The 19,853-nt window shown below is 47.9% G+C and overlaps 1 protein-coding gene across 4 annotated transcripts; it reads right to left on the reverse strand.

Moving 5' to 3' along the window:
* Window positions 1–380: 380 nt before the first annotated feature.
* LOC115145773 (lysine-specific demethylase 2A-like) lies at window positions 381–19,705 on the reverse strand. Of its 4 annotated transcripts, XM_065004045.1 has the most exons (22): window positions 19,523–19,705; window positions 13,534–13,672; window positions 13,233–13,311; window positions 13,040–13,086; window positions 10,345–10,523; window positions 10,034–10,140; window positions 9,750–9,843; window positions 9,453–9,606; window positions 9,143–9,258; window positions 8,873–8,999; window positions 8,381–8,613; window positions 8,136–8,213; window positions 6,512–6,763; window positions 6,130–6,264; window positions 5,786–5,869; window positions 5,370–5,684; window positions 4,794–4,826; window positions 3,503–4,686; window positions 2,628–2,791; window positions 2,375–2,521; window positions 1,912–2,127; window positions 381–1,766 (listed from the first exon to the last, which is right to left on the reverse strand). In XM_065004045.1, the coding sequence occupies exons 1-22, from the start codon at window positions 19,682–19,684 to the stop codon at window positions 1,585–1,587; spliced, it is 4,227 nt and encodes a 1,408-aa protein (XP_064860117.1). In that variant the 5' UTR covers window positions 19,685–19,705; the 3' UTR covers window positions 381–1,584. The 4 variants fall into 4 exon arrangements, with proteins under 4 accessions (XP_064860117.1, XP_029543142.2, XP_029543143.2 ...); XM_029687282.2 differs by lacking the exon at window positions 5,370–5,684 and having other exon boundaries at window positions 19,523–19,702; XM_029687283.2 differs by lacking the exons at window positions 5,370–5,684; window positions 19,523–19,705 and adding an exon at window positions 18,148–19,126.
* Between the last annotated feature and the right edge of the window lie 148 nt (window positions 19,706–19,853).

Here is a 19,853-nt window from a genome sequence, read left to right on the forward strand (position 1 = left end):
GCATCAGATGACTTGGCTTCCACAATCACCTGACCTCAACCCAATTGAGATGATTTGGGATGAGTTGGACCGCAGAGTGAAGGAAAAGCAGCCAACAAGTGCTCAGCATATGTGGGAACTCCTTCAAGACTGTTGGAAAAGCTGTCAAGGGAAAGGGTGGCTACGTTGAATCTAAAATCGGTTTAACACTTTTTTGGTTACTACATGATTCCATGTGTTATTTCATAGTTGATGTCTTCTCTATTTTTACTATTTTCTACATTGTAGAATAATAGTGAAAAACCCTTGAATGAGTAGGTGTCCAAACTTTTTTTTAAAAATGGTACTGTATATGGCTACTGACCTCCATTTAATTTAAAAATCAAGACGTGCGCGCACACTACTCATTGAAGATTTGTTTTATTCCTCTTTTTTTCTTGTAAAAACCACAAATGAACAACAAACAAAAAAGTATTTCTGCAAAACATTTCAGAAAATATTTATATCATTGATTGCAATGCTACAGGCATGTTCCAGGCCCATTGAGCAACTGCAGTAGGGCAACCAACACAATTCACCAAGATCGCGTCCCAAATGGTATCCTATTCTCTATATAGTGCACTACTTTTTCAAAAGTAGTGCACTATACTGGGACTAGGGTGACATTTGGGACGCATCCCATGAGCCCTCCGGTTCAACAATAACATTATGGGTGATAGAGCGAAGGGATGAACAAAACGTTACACCTCTGAAAAGGACTGACAGAAAGGAAAGAGATGAATACGACAGGAGGAAAATATTCTGTCAAATGAGGGAATTCGAAGACTATAACGTTAAGACCTGTAGTGGCTGGTAGTGGAGTCAAGTAAAACTGAAGAGAGACTATGTATTCGTCCCAAATAGCACCCTGTTCCCTATATAGTGTACCACTTTTGAACTAGGGCTCCATTTGGGACGCACCCTAATGAGCGATACAGTACGGTTTTCATCCAACAAAACTCACGGCTGTGAGCGTATCAAACGGAGAGGGGTGAGGATGGTGCGAAAAAGAAGGGACAGCGGGGCGGGGGGGTTTCTAGGACAGGTTTGGCACCCGTTCGACGGCTCGGTTTCCCAAGGAGTCCATGGAAAGTTCAGCATAGAGTCTAGACCTAGTTGGACACCAGTCATGTCCGGAATCTTCTCCAGTCCCCTTCCCTCTCAACCCCCTCTGAAATCTATACCGATTCACTCTACCGCTTTGTGGGACCACGTCGTACAAACACGCACATTCAATCCATCGGGTTCCCATTTTCAGCCATCTAGCGTGAACAACACTAACAAGTGTCTGTGCTATTCATAACTCCTAACCCGCCTAATAAACACATGATGCTGCAACAGCACAGTCTACCCTCTCCCTCCATCAAACCCCCATGTCTTCCTTCTATCACCCTAAGTGAGGAGTGTGAACGTCTTTTCACCCTTTTCTTGCCCCCCCTTTTCTGGAGCGCTTGTTCTCCGTATCGGGGGAGGGGTGTTTGCTGCTCCCCCTCTCTCCCCCCTGCCTGGCTGGTGTGGGGTCTCTGTGCCCCTTGCGTAGGGGTACGAACGAGGGTGGGGGGTCAGTTATGATATCCTCTGGATGAGTTTCTCCTCCGTCATACAGAACAGGACGCAGTGAGAGAGGTCCGAGATGAAGCCCTCACAGCCCCGCCGCGTCACACCTTTGCAGCCCCGCAGGTCCAGCAGCACCAGGCCAGACGCCCTCTTCAGGTACGCCAGACAGCCGTCCGTCAGCTTGTTACAGCCTGGGGGAGGAGGAGGGCTGTGACACAGGTAGAGACATACAACCTGTACGAGGGAAATGAGTGTGTGTACTTGCGAGGTTGATCTCTATGTTTTTCATGGGATGCGTGTGTGTGTGTGTGTGTGTGTGTGTGTGCATGCGCCTACCTGAGAGGTTGATCTCCGTGAGTGTGTTACGCGTGTGTGTGCCGGCGGCGGTGAGCAGGCAGACGGACTGGTCCGTGAGGTCTCCGCAGTGAGCCAGGTCCAGCCGCTCTAGCAGGGGCATGTGACGGAGAATCAGCCTCAGGGTGGAGTCACTGATGTCCAGGCCGGCTAGACGCAGCACCACACAGCCACGCAGCCGAGACCGACTGTCACAGCCTGCAGGGAGAGAGGGGTTATATACAGTACACCCTTCAATACAAATACTTACCAACCCAACCGCCTAAAACACTAGATTAATTTATCATAGGGGAGGTAAGGCAGCTAGATAATTCCCCAAAAGAAACCACTACAGTCAAACACACGCGCGCCCACAAACCGGTGGCCTGCTGCAGTTATAACAGCCTGTCGGAAAAGAAGCGAGAGAGAGATGTAACACCTCAGTCAGTTAGTATTGACTAGTGACCTGGTGGTGTGACCAGGTCCCTGATCTGGGTGTCTTTGACCCCCTCTGCCCAGCGCAGGTCCAGGGTACGGAGGCACGGCAGGCTGGGGGTGGACAGGGCTGACATGGACGACCAGGAGCAACCTGCTATCATCAACTCCTTCAGACCTGAGAGAGGAGAGGAGGTGGGGAAGGTTAATTAATCTTGCATTGTTCAGGTGTGTGTGTGTGTGTGTACCGGACAGGCAGCAGGGTTGAGGTATGTGTGTCCTACCTGGCAGGCGGTGTATGAGCAGGGTGATCTGTTTCTTGGAAACGGGGGTCCAGGAGAGGTCCAGGGAGGTGGGCTGGCGTTTGATGATGCCCTGCAGGGCCTGGGAGGAGAGCGAGGGACAACGCGATACATCCACACCACTCCAGAGACGCTTGTCACAACTCCTACAGAGAGGAGAGAGAAGGAGGAGGGAAGGAAAGGAGAGGGGGAATCCAGCAGGGTGGGGAGGTAAAGATATGAGGATCTGGACACAGTCTTGTTGGATGTCTCCCGTTTCTGGTTCAACAAAGCTCAAGTATTTTCCCAGCCATAAAAATGACATCACCGTCTCATCCTCGGGTGTAAAAAAAACCTGCTTTATGGAGAAGCCCCATAGAAAGTGTCCTTTAGTCCACAGATTACGGAGACAGTCATGCAACTTTATCGGATGAAAAATCCTAAAACTGCATTGAAGCAGAAACAGGAAATAAACTCCTTTATCTGTAGAAACAATAAGTAGGGCTGGTAATTGTCAGGGAGCTCACCATGTGATATTATCGCGACACTTCGGTGCCGACGAGATTCTATTTGTAACGCGATTCGATACTGCGATTTTAATGCGATTCGATGTTCCAAACGTTTTGCTCAGAGAGCCAAGAGAAAACGAGTTTAAAATCAGTCATGGAAATAAGTGCTGAAAACAACATTTGTGGAGAACAAGCTATGAAGGAAAAACAAGCACAAAAATAATATTGCGATATTGTTAATACGATATATCGCCAAAAAATAATATCCCAATATGCAACTGTATAGCCCCCCCCCATCCAATCACTAAAACAAGCCATGCGAATGGCTGTGAATGTTACTCTAATAACAGAAGGACGGGTGTGACTCACCATTTGTACCAGGCCTTACAGACAGTCATACAGCTAGCCAACTCGGCTCTGCTCAGGTAAAGGAACACCGCCACCCACACCTCCTTCTCCCCTCCTTTCTCATTTCCTACATCCTTGAAGGAGGGCAGCGACAAGAGCGAGGAAGGAGAGTGGGAGGACTGGGGAGGAGGGGTGGGGGAGGCCGAGGAGTCTGAGGAGGAAGGAGAGGCAGTGTCTCTCTCCCTGTCTGCTGTGTCGCCGTGGGGATTGTTGATACGGTGACGAGGCGGCCGGCCGACTGGATTCTTGGCGGGCTGGGCCAGGCCATTGCCGGCGGCGACCGTGCCGTTTTTGTGCCGCGTCTTCCCGAGGGTTTTATGCTGGACGTAACCTGGACCGCCGCCGTGGGTTCTGGGAGACATGGCGGCCTCCAGCTTGGGTACGATGGAGCCGGGGTGGCGTTTAGCCCTTGGGGGGCGCTGTAGGGTCACGGTCAGGTACGAGCCATTTAGGAAGTCGTCGTTAAGGTCAGACACCAGGAGAACAGGAGGCTCTGGTTCGGAGTCTGACTGGTTCTCGTCGTCATCCTCATCTTCATCGTCCACGTCATCCTCCCCCTCCAGGTCCCGGGCCGAGCTGTCTTCCTCATCATCGTCTTCATCGTCGTCTTCCTCGTCGTCCGTTCTCCTCCGCCTGCGGCGTTGCCGGTGGTCTTTATGCTGGTGGTGATGCTGCGGATCTTCCTCGCTGTCGTCATCTTCATCGTCGTCATCATCATCATCATCGTTGTCGTCCTCCTCTGACTCGTCCCTGCGTCTCTGCATCCTGGTGCCACCCCGGAGGCGCACTCTCCCGCCTCTCTCCATGTCCCCTCGCCCCACCCCCCCTCTGCCACGCCTCATCTTCAGGGAGGAGTGAGGGGCCAGCCCACTCCCACGGCCTGCCCCTCTGTGGGAGGAGCCTCTCCAAATGCCTCGCCTCCCAGTCCCGTAGCCTCTTCGAGAGGCGGAACCACTGCCGCGAGGGCGTGGTCCGGACATCTTCCTTCCCGCGCCGCCGCCTCCTCCGCCCCTGGAGCCTTCATCATCATCCTCATCCTCATCATCGTCGTCATCATCATCATCGCTGCCAGAGTCATCGCTGTGACCACCGCGACGGTAGATCTTAGCTATGCGGCCGTCGAGATACGAAGAAGACTTGCGTTTCTGGAAGGAGAGAGGGAGGAAAGGAGGGAACGAAGTATCCGTTAGGGTAAGGATGAAAAACGGTCTTCGGTTTAATTGAATACATTTTTATTGGCTGGCATGCTTACCGCGTGTAACATTTTATTCTTGTCCCCTTTCACCTGAAATCAAAAAACAAATAAGAAAAACATCAATGCAACTGAAATTCACTGTTCATTGAATACTGTAACATCGCTGTTGACATAATGCCTGCTGCACTGTGAAGACAGACAAGAACATTCACATCACAAGCCGCCGTTTCTCTCACTCAACCTCCGCATGCTTTGGGCTTTCGTTCAGGCTACAAACACTTTCTGCTCCACAAATACTGTCTCATATGGACTAGACGTGGGTTCAAAGGGTTGAAAACCTCAAAATACTTTTGAGTTTGCCTGGAGTGCAAGATGTGCAGATTTGGGACTATTCTATTGGAACATTAAGCTAGGGAAGCTCAAAACAAGAACAGATAAAGTATTTGAAATGACTTAAAACTCAGGTCTGATATCAACCCTAAAGCAAAGGGTTCTGCATTCGCCCAGTATTTGTGGAGCCCAACGCACCACGTCTCCCCCAGCCCCTCCCCTCGTCAGTCAGAGCAGCGATAGGCGCGTGATGATGATGTAACGGGCGGGGGGGAAGGACGGTGGCGGCGGTAGGCCTCTCACCCTCTTCCTGCGCCCGCCTGCCCATCTCCCCGCCCGCTTGAGGCCGCGCTGCTGTGGTAGTAGCTGACCAGGGGAGGGAAGGGGCGCCTCTGAGGACCAGGAGGAGGAGGAGGGGGGGTGGTTGGGAACCAGCCCTGGGTGTAGCAGTAACACCCTGCCCCAGCCCTCGTCCCCCAACCCAGGAGCAGAGCCTGGCTCCATGGAGACCCCTAGAGGCCCCTGGGAGGAGGAGAGGGCGGCGGGGGAGAGGGTGCTTGCGCCAGCGCCGAGGCCAACGGACGCCCCGCTGTCGTCATCATCATCGGTACCCGAAGACTGACACACAGCACAGGGAGAGAGTCACGGCCGTTAGCTAGCCGGGACACAGTGGTGTGTGTGTGAGAGAGAGTGTGTGTAGATAAAGGAGGAGGGTTTACCTCAGTATCGGTGATTCCCAGAACACATTTGGGACACTCCCAGCAGCTGGGCAGATCGGTGTTCACCACACCCTCCCCTGTTACCTAGAGAGAGAGTGAGAGGTGGAGGGAGAGAGAAAAGGGTGGTTAGAGGTATAGAGCATTTGGTTTGAGAACAAAAAGAAAGAGGTAAGAGGGAGAGTTTAACCTCCATCTGTACTGATGTCACAAGACAACAACAAAAAAGTGATTGTGTGTGTGGTCATGCGTGTTTGAATGCGGATTAGATTGCGAGAGCTCTGGTGAGTAAGATGAAGCTGAAACTTGAAGGTAAAGTATAGTTTGAGGAGTGTGTCGGGGGTTACCTTGAGGCAGGCGGGGTGGGCTATCTGGGCACAGTTGGAACACTCCATGAGGGTGAGGGCGAAGACTGGCCCCTCTCCTCCCTCCTGGTTCCCCTCTCCACAGAGCTCACACACCACTGACAGGGGCAGACCCGGCTGGGGGAGAGAGAGAGTGAGAGAGAGAAGAGTTAATACACAGAGACTAGTATATTCTGTCAGAATGAATCAAAAACACACACACACATATAGTATACTAGCTGGGAAACAGATAAAGAGTAAGGACACAGGCATCAAATCCAAGCAGTAAGTGACACACACAGCTAGCAGAGGGAGAGTGACAATGCTTCGACTGTACAAATCTGACAGCTCACACAGATCAAACACACCCCCCTCTTTCTCTCACCGCCAGACACTGTCGGAGCACGCAGGTCTGTTTGAGTTTCCCCGGCCCGCCGAACTTCTTCATGTCCCTGCAGAAGTTACAGTCCCCGCACTCCGTCCTGACGCACGCCTCGCAGCGCTTACACCGCACGCGCCGCCGCCGCAGCACGGACATGGAGGAGGCGGGCTTCTGGGGTCGCGGGGTCACCACCGTGGCAGACAGCTTGGGACGAGCCACCGGGGGAGGAGGGGGAGGAGGCTGGTACCACGACGGCTGGAAGGGTGGGGGGGATGAGAATGAATGGGATAAAGATACATTCAAAGTTTTGGGAGGTGAAGGAAGGCAACAGTCCAGCACAAGGCTTAATCTCTGTCTGGAAAAGCATCCCTCTGTGGGTTAAATGACCCTTCGAATTTGAGAGTCAGATAAGTAACATGGATTTTAAGCGTTTGAGGTGTGGAGGAGTCTAAGAACGTGGCATGATTCGCTCTCGTCTTATGACAATGTACAGTACACGCGTGTTAACCCTTCAGACTTGTGGCTAGAGGCCTATATGGACAGGGCTACATTGAAATGGTTCTCACAGAATAAAATGCATAAGAATGGTAGCAACAGTTATGGGTTATGATGGAAGAATGATTCAACCAAAGTTGAGGACAACAGTTTACCTGACAAGATTGAATCCAAACATTAAACTTGATTTTATGTGCATTTTACATTTACTGTAATCTGGATACTTCAGTAACATTATTTAAATATATTTTTCAATAATTATTATTCAATTCAATGCACTTTTATGTGAAGAGTCTTCAACTATATAAAGGTCCTTTTTGAGCTCTCCTAGTTGTGCTGAGGAACTAGAGCAAGTACCGGTACACTTGTAGATGATTTGTTTGGAACACAGCCCTGTGTCCCCGCCATCACACAATTACTGCTGTCCAAAAACATCTCATTATAAACTGCAGTCTGGGTCAAGTGGGCATCACTTGAAAACTTGTTTCTACTGCCAACATGACTGGCTAAGTTGTCAAATACGATCTTACGGTGTCAGGCTTTCACACGGCAATTCAGAGGAACAGATCGGAATTTCTGTGTTTGTAGAACGGAGTCGGGAGTGCATTCGTGTGCCTAGAAATTCTCTTCAAGATAGACAAACATACCCTGTTCTGAACAGAATGAGCCTATGACACCATGCCATCTTATACATCAAACAGTGATCATTCACGCTGTATATGACATGAGTTTTATATGGAAATGTGCAGTTCACATTTGGACTCAGGTGTTTGGCTTGTATGATGTCAAAGCTGTATTTATTTTCAACCTCAACACTTCATCTTTCAAAATACATTGAGTCCTCATAATTTAAAATGCATTTCCGTCACTCAGACAACCCCCCCCCCCAAAAAAAAGGAGGGGTGGGAGGTCAACTTCTTGTCGTGCGGTGCTCAAGTTTATAATGGCTGTCAGGAGCCATGAAGTGGACAACCTGAGCTCTGACGTCAGGTACAGCATGTTACCGTACAGCCGCTGGCGTCCCAATTAAGGCGCTTATCAGTGGCCAAACCTGCCAATCTGAACCCGTTTATGGCGACGAGTGTAAACGGTTACTATGAGCATGTGACTGAATGTGGCGTGTCCTTCTCACCCTAGTGGGCCACTTGACGATGGGCTTCCCAGTGTAGGACAGTTTGGGGATGTCATTAGCATGCTCCTTCAGCAGGGCCTTAAGAGAGGACAGGAATACGTGAACAAAAAAGACACATACACACACACTTTATAATACATGCCAATCACCAGACGCTTTTATCTAAAGTGACTTACAGTCAGCCCTGCATGCATCCATTTTGATATTAGGATATTTAACTCTTGTCAGACACACCCCGTACCCACCCTGATGTCGTGCAGCAGCGCGGGAGCATTGTGTATGCCCGCCGGGACACAGTTCTTCTGTGAGGGCAGCGACTCCAGCTTCCCCAGCAGGTTCCACAGCCCCTCCAGCTCAAAGGGCGTCAGGTGAACCTTCACCCCGGGCTTAGAGCCCCGCGTCGGGGGAGCCTCCTCTTCATCCTCCCTCTGGGTGTGGCCGTTGACGGACTCACAGGTGGAGGGGTCTCTCGTAAGACCTGGGGGGGGGGCAGACGGAGAGATTAAGAGGCGGAGCTGGAAAGAGAAGGCACTTCACGGAGCAATTCAAGGTTTGTAGTCTAACACGTAATACGGAGAACGCACACCTCAAGCTATAGATCTCGTGTTGTCATTCACACGTAATCACCTAATATAGAGTAATGATGGTTAGAGAAGTGTTGGGAGGGGGGGAGGTGAGAGAGCGAGAACAGAGAAACAAAGAGACAGAAACAGAGAGAGGGTAGTGTTGGCACTGACCGATGCCCAGGGAATGTTTCTGGAAGTCAGGCGTGAGGTAGGAAGTGTTGGTCAGACTGAAGAGGTATCTCTCCAACACGTACCAACACATCTCATAGTAGAACGGGTAACGGAACTTAGCTGGTACCTGCACAGACACCAAGTTCAACTTATTAGTAACCTCCACTACATACATAGGAACTTCTCTTCTACGAGTGCTCAGGAATAAAAACATTCAGTACATTTAGGAGAGAGAGATTAAATGGGAGAATGTGTGTGTGTGTGACCCACCCGTGTCCTGTCCTCAATGCTGTAGATGTTGAGTTGCATGGGGATGTTGAAGCTGTGGAGAAAGTTCCCCCCAAACACCAGGGTGTCCACTGGAGTGTAGACCGCATGGATCCAACCTGACAGGACACAAACAAAGATCAACATCAGAAACAGGAACAGACAAGACTAGGTTGAAGTTCAAACGGCTAAATATCTGTATGTGCCAAAGCACAAGTACAATTCAAAGTGTATTTATTATGGATCCCCATTAGCTGCTGCCAAGGCATTACAATACATGTACACCAGATTTCACTACATATTAAGTGGGTACCTGAAGGGATCATGAAGGTATAGCCCTGCTTCAGCTCTATCCTCTGACAGTCCTGGGCCTTGTCTCCCAGGAAGATGTCTCCCTGTTTCCCTGACAACACCCAGTCCTCATACAGCTCCAGGTTCTGAGGCGTGGGCGGGATCAGCCAGAATACCTGACAGGAAGCAAGGGGTCAGAGGTAAGAAGTGAGGGGAAACTAGAGTCGCTCTTACTCGAATCCCAAGTCGTAGGGGTCCGAGTCTTAAGTCGAGACTCGAGTCAAGTCTTGCAGTGTGAGATTAAGTCGTCCGCTCTTACCTTGCCTCCCCGCAGTATGTGGTACCAGACCGAGGAACCTCCGAAGTCAATGTGGAAGTCCGTGTAGCAGCCCTGCACACTCATTAGACAGTACCTAGAACAGAGGTTGGAGCAGGGAAAAGAAGGGGGAAGGAGAATGCAGTTGATGAGGGAGAGGGTCTCACTTCTGCACTTTGGGGTACTGCATGTCTGTGATGGGAGTTGGCAGAGCCTGAAGACCCTGGTCAATAGTTGTGCACTACATCGGGAATAGGGTGCCATTTGGGGACACATTTGAGCCTTACTTCTGCACTTTGGGGTACTGCATGTCTGTGATGGAGTTGGTAGAGTCTCTCTGTCTCTCCTTCAGGTGCCGAGGCCACATGTTGTCCACCCAGTCTATGATGTCCACCTGATAAGATACACAGGAGGAGGTAAGAACAGACAGGAGGGTGTGTGTGTGTGCACCGATATGCGTGTCTGCATGCTAATATGCCTGTGAGTGTGTCTCAGACTGGCAAACGCGGGCCTCCGGATCAGGATCGTCAGCTCGTGGTGTGTGTGAGTGTCCGTGCGTTCCTATGTGTATATATATATATATATATATCAGACTGACCGATGTAGGCCTCTGGACCAGGTTCTCCAGTTTGGTGTGGCTAAACTCCAGGCTGATGACGTTGTAGAGTTTGTCCCTCTGGGAGGGGGGCGTCTCGTAGTAACGTCGCCACTGGGCCATAGACATCTCTATACCCTTCTGAGTGCTCACATCCATCACATCGATCATACGCCTGCTGCCTGGGAGAGCCAAGGAGGGGGGGGAGAGAGAGAGAGGAGGGGGGACAGACAGATGGGTGATACGGTGAGGGGAGGAACAAAGGAGAGAAAGAGAGAGACAAAAAGGTGAGAGGAAAAGGTCAGAGTGTATTTAGTGTTTTATTGGGATCCCCATTAACTGTTGCTGAAGCAGCAACTCTTCCTGAACGTGAAATAATACAGATTTTTTAATTTTAATTTTACCTTTATTTAACCAGGCAAGTCAGTTAAGAACACATTCTTATTTTCAATGACGGCCTGGGAACAGTGGGTTAACTGCCTGTTCAAGGGCAGAACGACAGATTTGTACCTTGTCAGCTCGGGGGTTTGAACTCGCAACCTTCCGGTTACTAGTCCAACGCTCTAACCACTAGGCTACGCTGCCGCCCCAGATCATCAACAGACAAGAACAGCTCAAGGACTGAACGACACCAATTTAAAATGAGAACAGGACAACAAAAAGGTCCTGCTGACAGGTACCCACACACCAGTACATGTACAGTACATTCTAAAAGTATTCAGACACGTTGCCCGTTTCCACTTTGTGTAACGTTACAGCCTTATTCACAAATGGATCAAATCTACACACAATACCCCATAATGGCAAAGCAAAAACAGGTATCGATTTTTTGGGGGGTAAATTTTTTATTTTTTTTTAAACAGAAATAACTTATTTACATAAGAATTCAGACCCTTTGCTAAGAGATTTGAAATTGAGCTCAGGTGCATCCTGTTTCCATTGATCATCTTTGTGATGTATCTATAACTTGATTGGAGTCCACCTGTGGTAAATTCAATTGAATGTACATGATTTGGAAAGACACCCACCTGTCTATATAAAGGTGGACAGTCATGTCAGAGCAAAAAACCAAGCCATGAGGTCGAAGGTATTGTCTGTAGAGCTCCGAGACAGGATTGTGTCGAGGCACAGATCTGGAGAAGGGTACCAAAACATTCCTGCAGCATTGTAGGTCCTCAATAACACAGTGGCCTCCATCATCCTTAAATGGAAGAATTAAGGAACCACCAAGACTCTTCCTAGAGCTGGCCGCCCGGCCAAAACTGGGTAATCAGGGGTAAAGGGCATTGGTCAGGGAGGTGACCAAGAACCAAATGGTCACCAACAGAGCTCCAGAGTACCTCTGTGGAGATGGAAGTACCTTCCAGAAGGACAATCATCTCTGCAGTACTCCACCAATCATACATTTATGGTAGAGTGGCCAGACAGAAGCCACTCATCAGTAAAAGGCACATGACAGCCCTCTTGGAGTTTTCCAAAAAGCACCTAAAAGACTCTCAGACCATGAAAAACAAGATTCTCTGGTCTGATGAAACCAAGATTGAACTCTTTGGCCTGAATGCCAAGCGTCATGTCTGGAAGAAACCCGGGACACCAACCCTATGGTGAAAAATGGTGGTGGCATCATGCTGTGGGGATGTTTTTCAACGGCACGGACTAGGAGACTAGTCAGGATCGAGGGAAAGATGAATGGAGAAAAGTACAGAGAACCTTGATGAAAACCTGCTCCAGAGCGCTCAGACTGTTCACCTTCCAACAGGACATCGACCCTAAGCACACAGCCAAGACAACGCAGGAGTGGCTTTGGGACAAGTGTCTGAATATCCTTGAGTGGCCCAGCCAGAGCCCGGGTTGGAACCAGATCAAACATCTCTGGAGACATGAAAATAGCTGTGCAGCGATGTTCCCCATCTAACCTGACAATGCATAAAAACCTTGCTTTTTCATTATGGGGTACTTCATCAATTTTAGAATATGACTAACGTGATAAAATGTGGGTAAAGTGAAGGGGTCTGAATACTGGCTATCAGTTAATTAGGTCAGATCGGGAGAGGCCTTGTTCTGTGAGGTCTTGTTTTGAAGCAACATTTTTTTTGCAGTTTGCTTGAGTCATTTGAGATGGGTGTTCCATTAAATAATGGCTCTATAGAATACTGTGCGTTGCCTTGAATTTGTTCTCGATTTGGGGACTGAAGAGACCCCTGGTGGCATGTCTGGTGGGTAATTACACCTGTCAGAGCTATATGTAAAATGATTATACAACCAATTTGGAAATTAACACTATTTCTCACAAGAATTGATGCATTCAATCTCTCCTGTACTTTGAGCAGAGAGAGGCTGACATGCAGACAGTTGACATTAGCCCTCTGTGCACATTGAAGGGCAAGACATGCTGCTCTGCTCTGGGCCAGCTGTAGATTTTCTAGGGCCAGCTGCAGATTTTCTAAGTCCTTCTTTGCAGCACTTGACCATATCACTATTAGATCAAACTAGAGCCTGCAGGCTTGTTTGGTCGACTGTGTTGTTAAAAATGGGAGGGAGGGAAATAAAGGAGATGAGTAAATGAGGGAGAGTTAAAAAGCCAAAAGAAATGGAGGAAGAGTTAGCATAGAGATAGAGTGTGGGTGAAGGAGAGAAGTTGGAAAAAAGGGGAAGAGGCGTGTTTGGATAGAAACACTGGAGGAGGGTGGAATCTTACCAACAAATATCTTGACGTCGTTCACACTGAAGTCTGGATCTGGCATCCTTTAGAGAACACAACAAACCGGGGTTACATACTACTCAAGGAGACTTACAGACTAACAATTTCAGCCATTCTAATTGCCCCAGAGAGAATAAAGCGAGTGCGTTTCCAACAGAGTTTGAAGGGGGTGGGGGGAAGGAGGACTTACTTGATACCCAGTCCGTCTGGCTTCTCAAAGATGATCGGGTCCCTCAACCCACCTCTTTGGATGTACTCAAACGTGAGGTCTGGAAAAACCACACACACACACAAGATAATCCATAAACTAAACAGGAATCCTCAAAGCTACTCAAGTTTGTAACCCGATAGCATACTACTACTGTCAAAAGACGTGCATTATATTGGGAATAGGGTGCAATTTCAGACGCAGCCAATGTCTCCAATATTTAGCCACAGCCAAACCCTCCACTGTAGAAGGACACAGGATTACGATGACCCCCAACACTGACCTTTCCCCTCCATGCGTTTCACCCTGTCTGAGGTGAACCTTTCGCTCCTCAACTTCTCCTCCAGGTCAAAGGTCCTCTTCCCCTCGATCTCGTCGTCCGAGATACCATCGTCATGGTAGCGCCGCCTCGTGCCCGACCGCTGGAGTGAGGAGGGGGAAGAGGAAAGAGATGAGGAGGGGGGAGCAAAATAGAAAGAGGAATGTGAGGAAGAGGGAATAAAGAGCAGAGATTTACCTCAATGTGTTCAGCAGCTGTAAACCCTTTAAATCCCATTGAGCACTATTTTAGGGTATTTACGGTACTTTGTAATAGTTAGGCTTAATACTTCTAGGTTCTTTAAGGTCTTTCTGTCAAATGTAACGCTACTTAAAGACAGCAGCGTTAGGCTGTGTTAACAATGCTCCCACACAGTTGCCTGCTGCTCCCTCCTACAAAAAGAAACCTGCTCTCGTGCCAAGAGATTGAAGTTGCAATACAACAACACACACACTGGGGCAAGGAAGAATGAACATACCCACACAAACCCATATCAACACAGACAACACACAGTACATTGATGTTCAGACTAGGGTATCAATTCTCTAATGTAGCCTATATTAATTTCCCCTCACACTGACTCTCCCTTCTCTCGGGGATGGGGGGATAAAGCGAGAGGGAGAGAAAGAACAGGGGGGGGGGTACTTGGAACCTTTATTTACCCAGTGCTTCAAGGGCACAACAGATGATAGAAGGATAATATCCCACCCTCCCCTAAACCTGACTTAAGGACCATGCCCCTTTCCCCTGCTCCTCCGCTCAATATTGTCAACCTAGGTTTATAAGATATTAGGTAGAAGTCCATAGATTTTAAGCTGGCAACGCAAGTTCACGAGGACACATACAATTTGGATAAATATGAGGGAAAAAATTATCTAGTTATCCAATGTCCACCCGACTCATCCTCAAGAACACATGCTAGGTTATAGTAAACCCCCTTTTAGTGTCCATCCATTCTCACCGCCTTGCATTGGGTTGACAGCTTCAATGATTAAAAAAGCATGGTGAGTTCAAAGGGGACTTTTCAAAAAACCTAGGTAGGTAATAAAATGAAAGCAATCTGTCTGACATGTAGGCCCCCATAAAATTGTTAATTTTTGGCCTGAATCCACATAATCCCCCCCCCAAATTCCATTTTCTCCGTTTTGTTTGTTTTTCCATGTTTCTGTTAAAATGTTTATTTTAAAAAATTAAAAAAGTTAAAGAAATACAACAACATTTAATGTTCTAAGTGCACAACAATGGATACACCACATCAGGAGACTACTTTTGAAGTCTTGGAAAAATCAAAGACATTTTTACTTATGGGTGTAGTTACCCTTTAAAGCAAGTGTGCATGTCCTTTGGTTAGCAGTGTTTCTATAGCGCTCATGTGATTGCAGAGTCTGCAAAAACAAATGGCCATTGGATTGACGCAAATAATCATATCATTCTGCCAGAAAGGCAGAGGCTACTTTTTAATTAACATTTAACTGAGAGGGTTTTTCAGAAAGCCTTTCCATCTACCAGCAGATGGTTATCATTAGCAGTATCGCTAACAGCTACACAAAGTGGACCAGGGAGTGGGCCAGGGTTGCCATAGCAATGCACCAGCTGACCCTGGGAGGGAGGGGGGGGTCCAGCAGCCCAGAGCTCAGTGACAACAATAAGAGATGTCGGAGAACGCAATCTCTCCGCCCGTCTTACACATACAAACATCCTCAGCTGGCCCTGAACACACACACCTCTAAACATCTTCAGCCTGAACATGACACACACAACTCCTTGCAAACACCGCACAATTTGAAACGACCTCACTGTATTGTCCACCAGTCAGCCACAAGCCAATGCCACTCCACAGCAGGACATTAAACAGCACGAGTATCCACCGCTGTAGCAGCCAAATCAGTGACACCAGATGCAGCACGAGGCACCTGCCCTACCTCCAATATCTCACTGCCCATCTGCCAGCCGCCGCAATCCTCCTTGGCTCCGGGCAGCCCAGCCCTTCAAAAAGACAACCCTGGCCCAGTAAATTCAAAATCCATTATCCATCTTTAAGCCTGGTTTGACGAGAGAGCTTTGTTCCATTCAGGCGGTTTGGTAGAGGAGACGGACACAACGGCATTGCAGTGAATTGCAGCGAGCGGCGTAATGCAGTGCGCCTGTCCGTCTGTGCTCCCCTGGGCCAGTGCCCAGTACAGTGGACAGTGGCTGCGTGTACCCAAATGGCTCCCTAGATAGTACACGACGTAGGGAATAGGGTGCCATTGGAGACACAGACAATGACACAGCATACCGTCTCTCAGCGACGCACTACGCTGCCACAGCACCCGGCGAAACCAACAACCTTTAACAGAGACATCACACAGACCAGCTGCTGGTCACACACACACCGCAGTGTCCAGCTCCACCTAGTATTCCCAAGGCGAGAACTCAGCTTGCATGACGACAAACTCTAGAGAGAGAAACAGTCTGGAGGGGTGCGGGGGGATCCGTCTGGGAGATGCCTTGGCTGCGGAACGACGGACAGCCATGGCCCCTGTCTAGATCCTGGGTCTCCAGGCCACCCACTCACTCAGCTACTGAAGAAACAATGGACGACCCTGAGCTACACAATCACACCACGACGCCTGAGCAACCAGAGTGGGTAAGGGCCGACGCAGTATCTAACCGCATTGTCCATGTTTATTATCAAAGATCATCGCCAAGAGACGGTGGGTCTCGGAGCCAGTACAAGCAGGGCTACAGATGCTCTCTCTCCCCCTCACTGCAGCAATCCAGTATCCTTTTTCCTCTCAATTTTATTCTATTTCTCTCCTTTTCTCTTGCCCTTTCCCTCTCTTGCAGTGCACCTTGGGGAATCCTGTGGGATGCAGAGAGACTCGACACACCTCGCACCTTCAGTGTCACCATTACATCCCTCTTCCTCTCTTTATCTTTCTTCCTCCTCTTTTCCCACATCCCTTCGTAGTGCAGCAGCATCTCTGTTCGCCATCCTCCGCTCCCCCTCGTCTCTCTTTTTAGAGTGGAAAAAAGGCCTGCGGTCTATCCAGCTCTGTCATCCTTTCGCCTCTGCAGTGCCCCCCGCCCCCCATCATCATCATCTCCTTCATCCGCATTTCTGCTCACATGGCCAGTCAGGCAGCCAGCCTCTCCAGTAACAACTTCTCTCGCTTCACACAGAGCAGACAGCGTGCTCTCACCGGTGTCCTCTCCACTCACTCACACACACACACCCTCCCTCCAATCCACTTACACCGTTGTACTGCATGCAATATGCCTTCTGGAGATGCATGGCTCAAAGTACAGGCAAAGAAAAAGAGCCCCCCCTCCCCCCCTCTCCCTAACAGACCAGAGACTAAGAGATGTAGACCTGACCACTACTGCCTAAATCTCATCCTATTCATAATTTTAAAAACTTTGTCTCTGCATCAGAGGAGTGATGCTGCCTGGCTACTGCTCTGAGCGATACATGTTCTGCTTCTGCTCTGACAAACGTGACTATCGTCTGAAACGCAACTTTAACAATCACAACACTGTACATTACAAACATAATGTCCACGGTCCACTGTCTAGTAAAAGCCTTTGTGTGTCACCTCACCTGTAACTATCCAGATTCTACACAGTCAGGTAGGCTGAGATCCTAGTCACCTTACTAAACCCTGCAGTACACATTCAAATTCGCTCAACAGGCGTGAAGCCAAGGATACTCCTGTCTGATACCCATAACAAACCAGAAATGGAATTACAATCGAATGCAAAAAAAAAAGAAGATTACTCACCTCAAACACAATCAATAATCTTATCTGACATGTTGGACCCTCAATCAAAAACGCACCATGTAACAAAAATGCGCAATATTCCTTTTCAAGGCTTTAGCTAGATCTGACACTAATCCCAGATCTGACACTAATCCCAGCCATTGCCCAACCCAACCCTGTGATCACTGCTCCAGACATAGTTGATCTGGTCCTCTTTAACCAAATGTCTTCTGTTCGGTTTGCTTTTACAATGTTTTGGCGCGACTGTGACATGATGCACACTCCTGGCAGGGTTTAACCTCCCAAACAATGAACACATGAACCTGGCTCGTCTTAAAATGACACCCGCTTCCCTTTATAATGCACTACTTTTGACCAAAGAGCCTGTTTTCCGTGCTCTCTCAAATTGCAGTAAAGAGTGCCAATATGGACTACATGACACCATCAAGCAAGACAAGTCAGAGACAAACTTCTCAGCTTTTTGGTATTGGAAACAAATTAAATTGTTACTTTGGGGGAAAAAAAACACTACAGTTATTCCCATAACCTAAATTATGAGGTATTGGAATTTAAACGTAGACTAGTAACGTTAACTCACTTCCTCTCTGACTGTCTTTAAAATCCCAACATCTCAAATCATATGCATAGTTTAAAAACACACAACAAATAATTAAATATCCATACCACGCACCTTTCAACATAGTTAGTGACTACCGGCAGTCCATGCCATTTCAGATCGTTCATCACCAACGTCTAAAGTAACGTTAGCTAAGAACTCTTACTACAGACAAAACAAGGAGACATTGAAATAACGCTGGACCAACTAGTTACTTACCAGTCGCTTGCTGAACCGTGGTCGACGCTTATCTTCCATATTTTATGGACAGTCACTTGACAGTGGACTGCTTTGGTAGGCGATTCGCCGATACACGTGGGTCCCTGACTGCGCTGTCAAGCTGCTGAACACTACAACTAACTCGTGATTGGAAATATAGTTTGACTTTATTTGACAGAGCTAAGCTAACTTAAACATTGCACTACTAGAAATCAGATGTGTCTACTGTCACTTGCGGGTTAAAAACAGCCTTTCAAATCGGACAAACTAAATCTAAAATACAGTCAACAATGTAGCCAAGTTAAAGACATTTTGATTTGATTCAATAACACCGTACGAATAAAGAGCTAACGATAGATAATTACTACTAGGACATAGCTAGTGAAATAGTAAAGAGGCTAGCTATCCCCCACTAAAGGGAAGCATTGTTGTCGATCACCACAACAAAACCCTACCGAGAGAATGGGATTAACCAACAAGTTTTAGTTTGTGTTTATAGCGCCAATATTGCATTTGGGATTATAGTGTGGTTCATTATCTAGCGTTTAGCGTGGTTATAGCTAAAGTTAGCTATAGAGTGTAGCTTACTATTGATACAATTTAGACACTTGTCTGGCTAGTTTTAGGGTGGTGAGGGGGGTGAGGGGGTTACCAGTCCTGGGTTATTTGCGGCAAGTAACGTTAGTTCACACACATTTTCTTATGCTGAACAACAAACTGTTAGCTAAACTAAAACGAACGTCCGAGTTTAAAATGCAACCGCAGACAGCGAGTAACCTATTATTTCCAAAGGAACTTTCCGTTTTGTCTTTTGGAAAACTCCAGCCAAAGAGTTTAGGAAATCGTTAAAAATCGGGTAATATTAAATGACAATTAAGTTCTGTTAAAATCGACAGAGAACGCCGGTTTAAATCGCAGTTATATATGTATAATATCCGATAGTCGGCGGTCAGCCATCCGCCGCCATTTTCATCTCGTCACAAAACGCCACTAGTTTCTCAAGACCCGCCTACAACAATAAAATTGTCCAAAGGCAGCAAAGCCGGCGAGGCGCTAAATGGTCGGTAAGTATGTCACTCAGAAATACATTGTCGATAGGGATAGGACAAACATACAACAAAAAGTGAAAACGACACGTGAATGACCAATTACATTGCAAGTTATTGGACGCCTCGAACTCCAATTGGCGACCATTTTGCTACAGTCTTCAGAGGAGAATAATAATTGGTCAACATACAAAAGGGGTCAATAATGGCAGCCAATGAACTATCACGCAATTCAGACATCGTGTTACCCAACTCAACCTTACAAAAATTGCCAGACCAGCCATACAATTTATGAACCCATAAAAATCAAATGTATTTCTGTTACACACCACCATGATTGAGTAGAACTGTTCAAGGACGGTCGACCGGGCCAGTCTGCGTAGTCTGCTTCCTGGCTTCTGCTGTGTCTTGACTCCCGGAGCTTTGCATTGCTGAGACACGTTTTCTGGGTAGCTACTTCTGTCTTGGGTTGCTACAGCAAAGCCGCCCATTCATGGCAGTTGTAATCCGGAAGCGGCTGTCTATTGGTCCCACAGTTGGGTGGATGGCAGCAATTGGAGGCTTTGGCCTGCCAATTAAACAATATACAGACGGCGAGAGATGTCAAAGGCAATCCGTTTCGTTTTATTTTCTATTTTTCAAAGCAGTTTAAAATAATTG

Source organism: Oncorhynchus nerka, linkage group LG18, assembly GCF_034236695.1.
Source record: "Oncorhynchus nerka isolate Pitt River linkage group LG18, Oner_Uvic_2.0, whole genome shotgun sequence".
In the NCBI taxonomy this organism is placed as follows: domain Eukaryota; kingdom Metazoa; phylum Chordata; class Actinopteri; order Salmoniformes; family Salmonidae; genus Oncorhynchus; species Oncorhynchus nerka.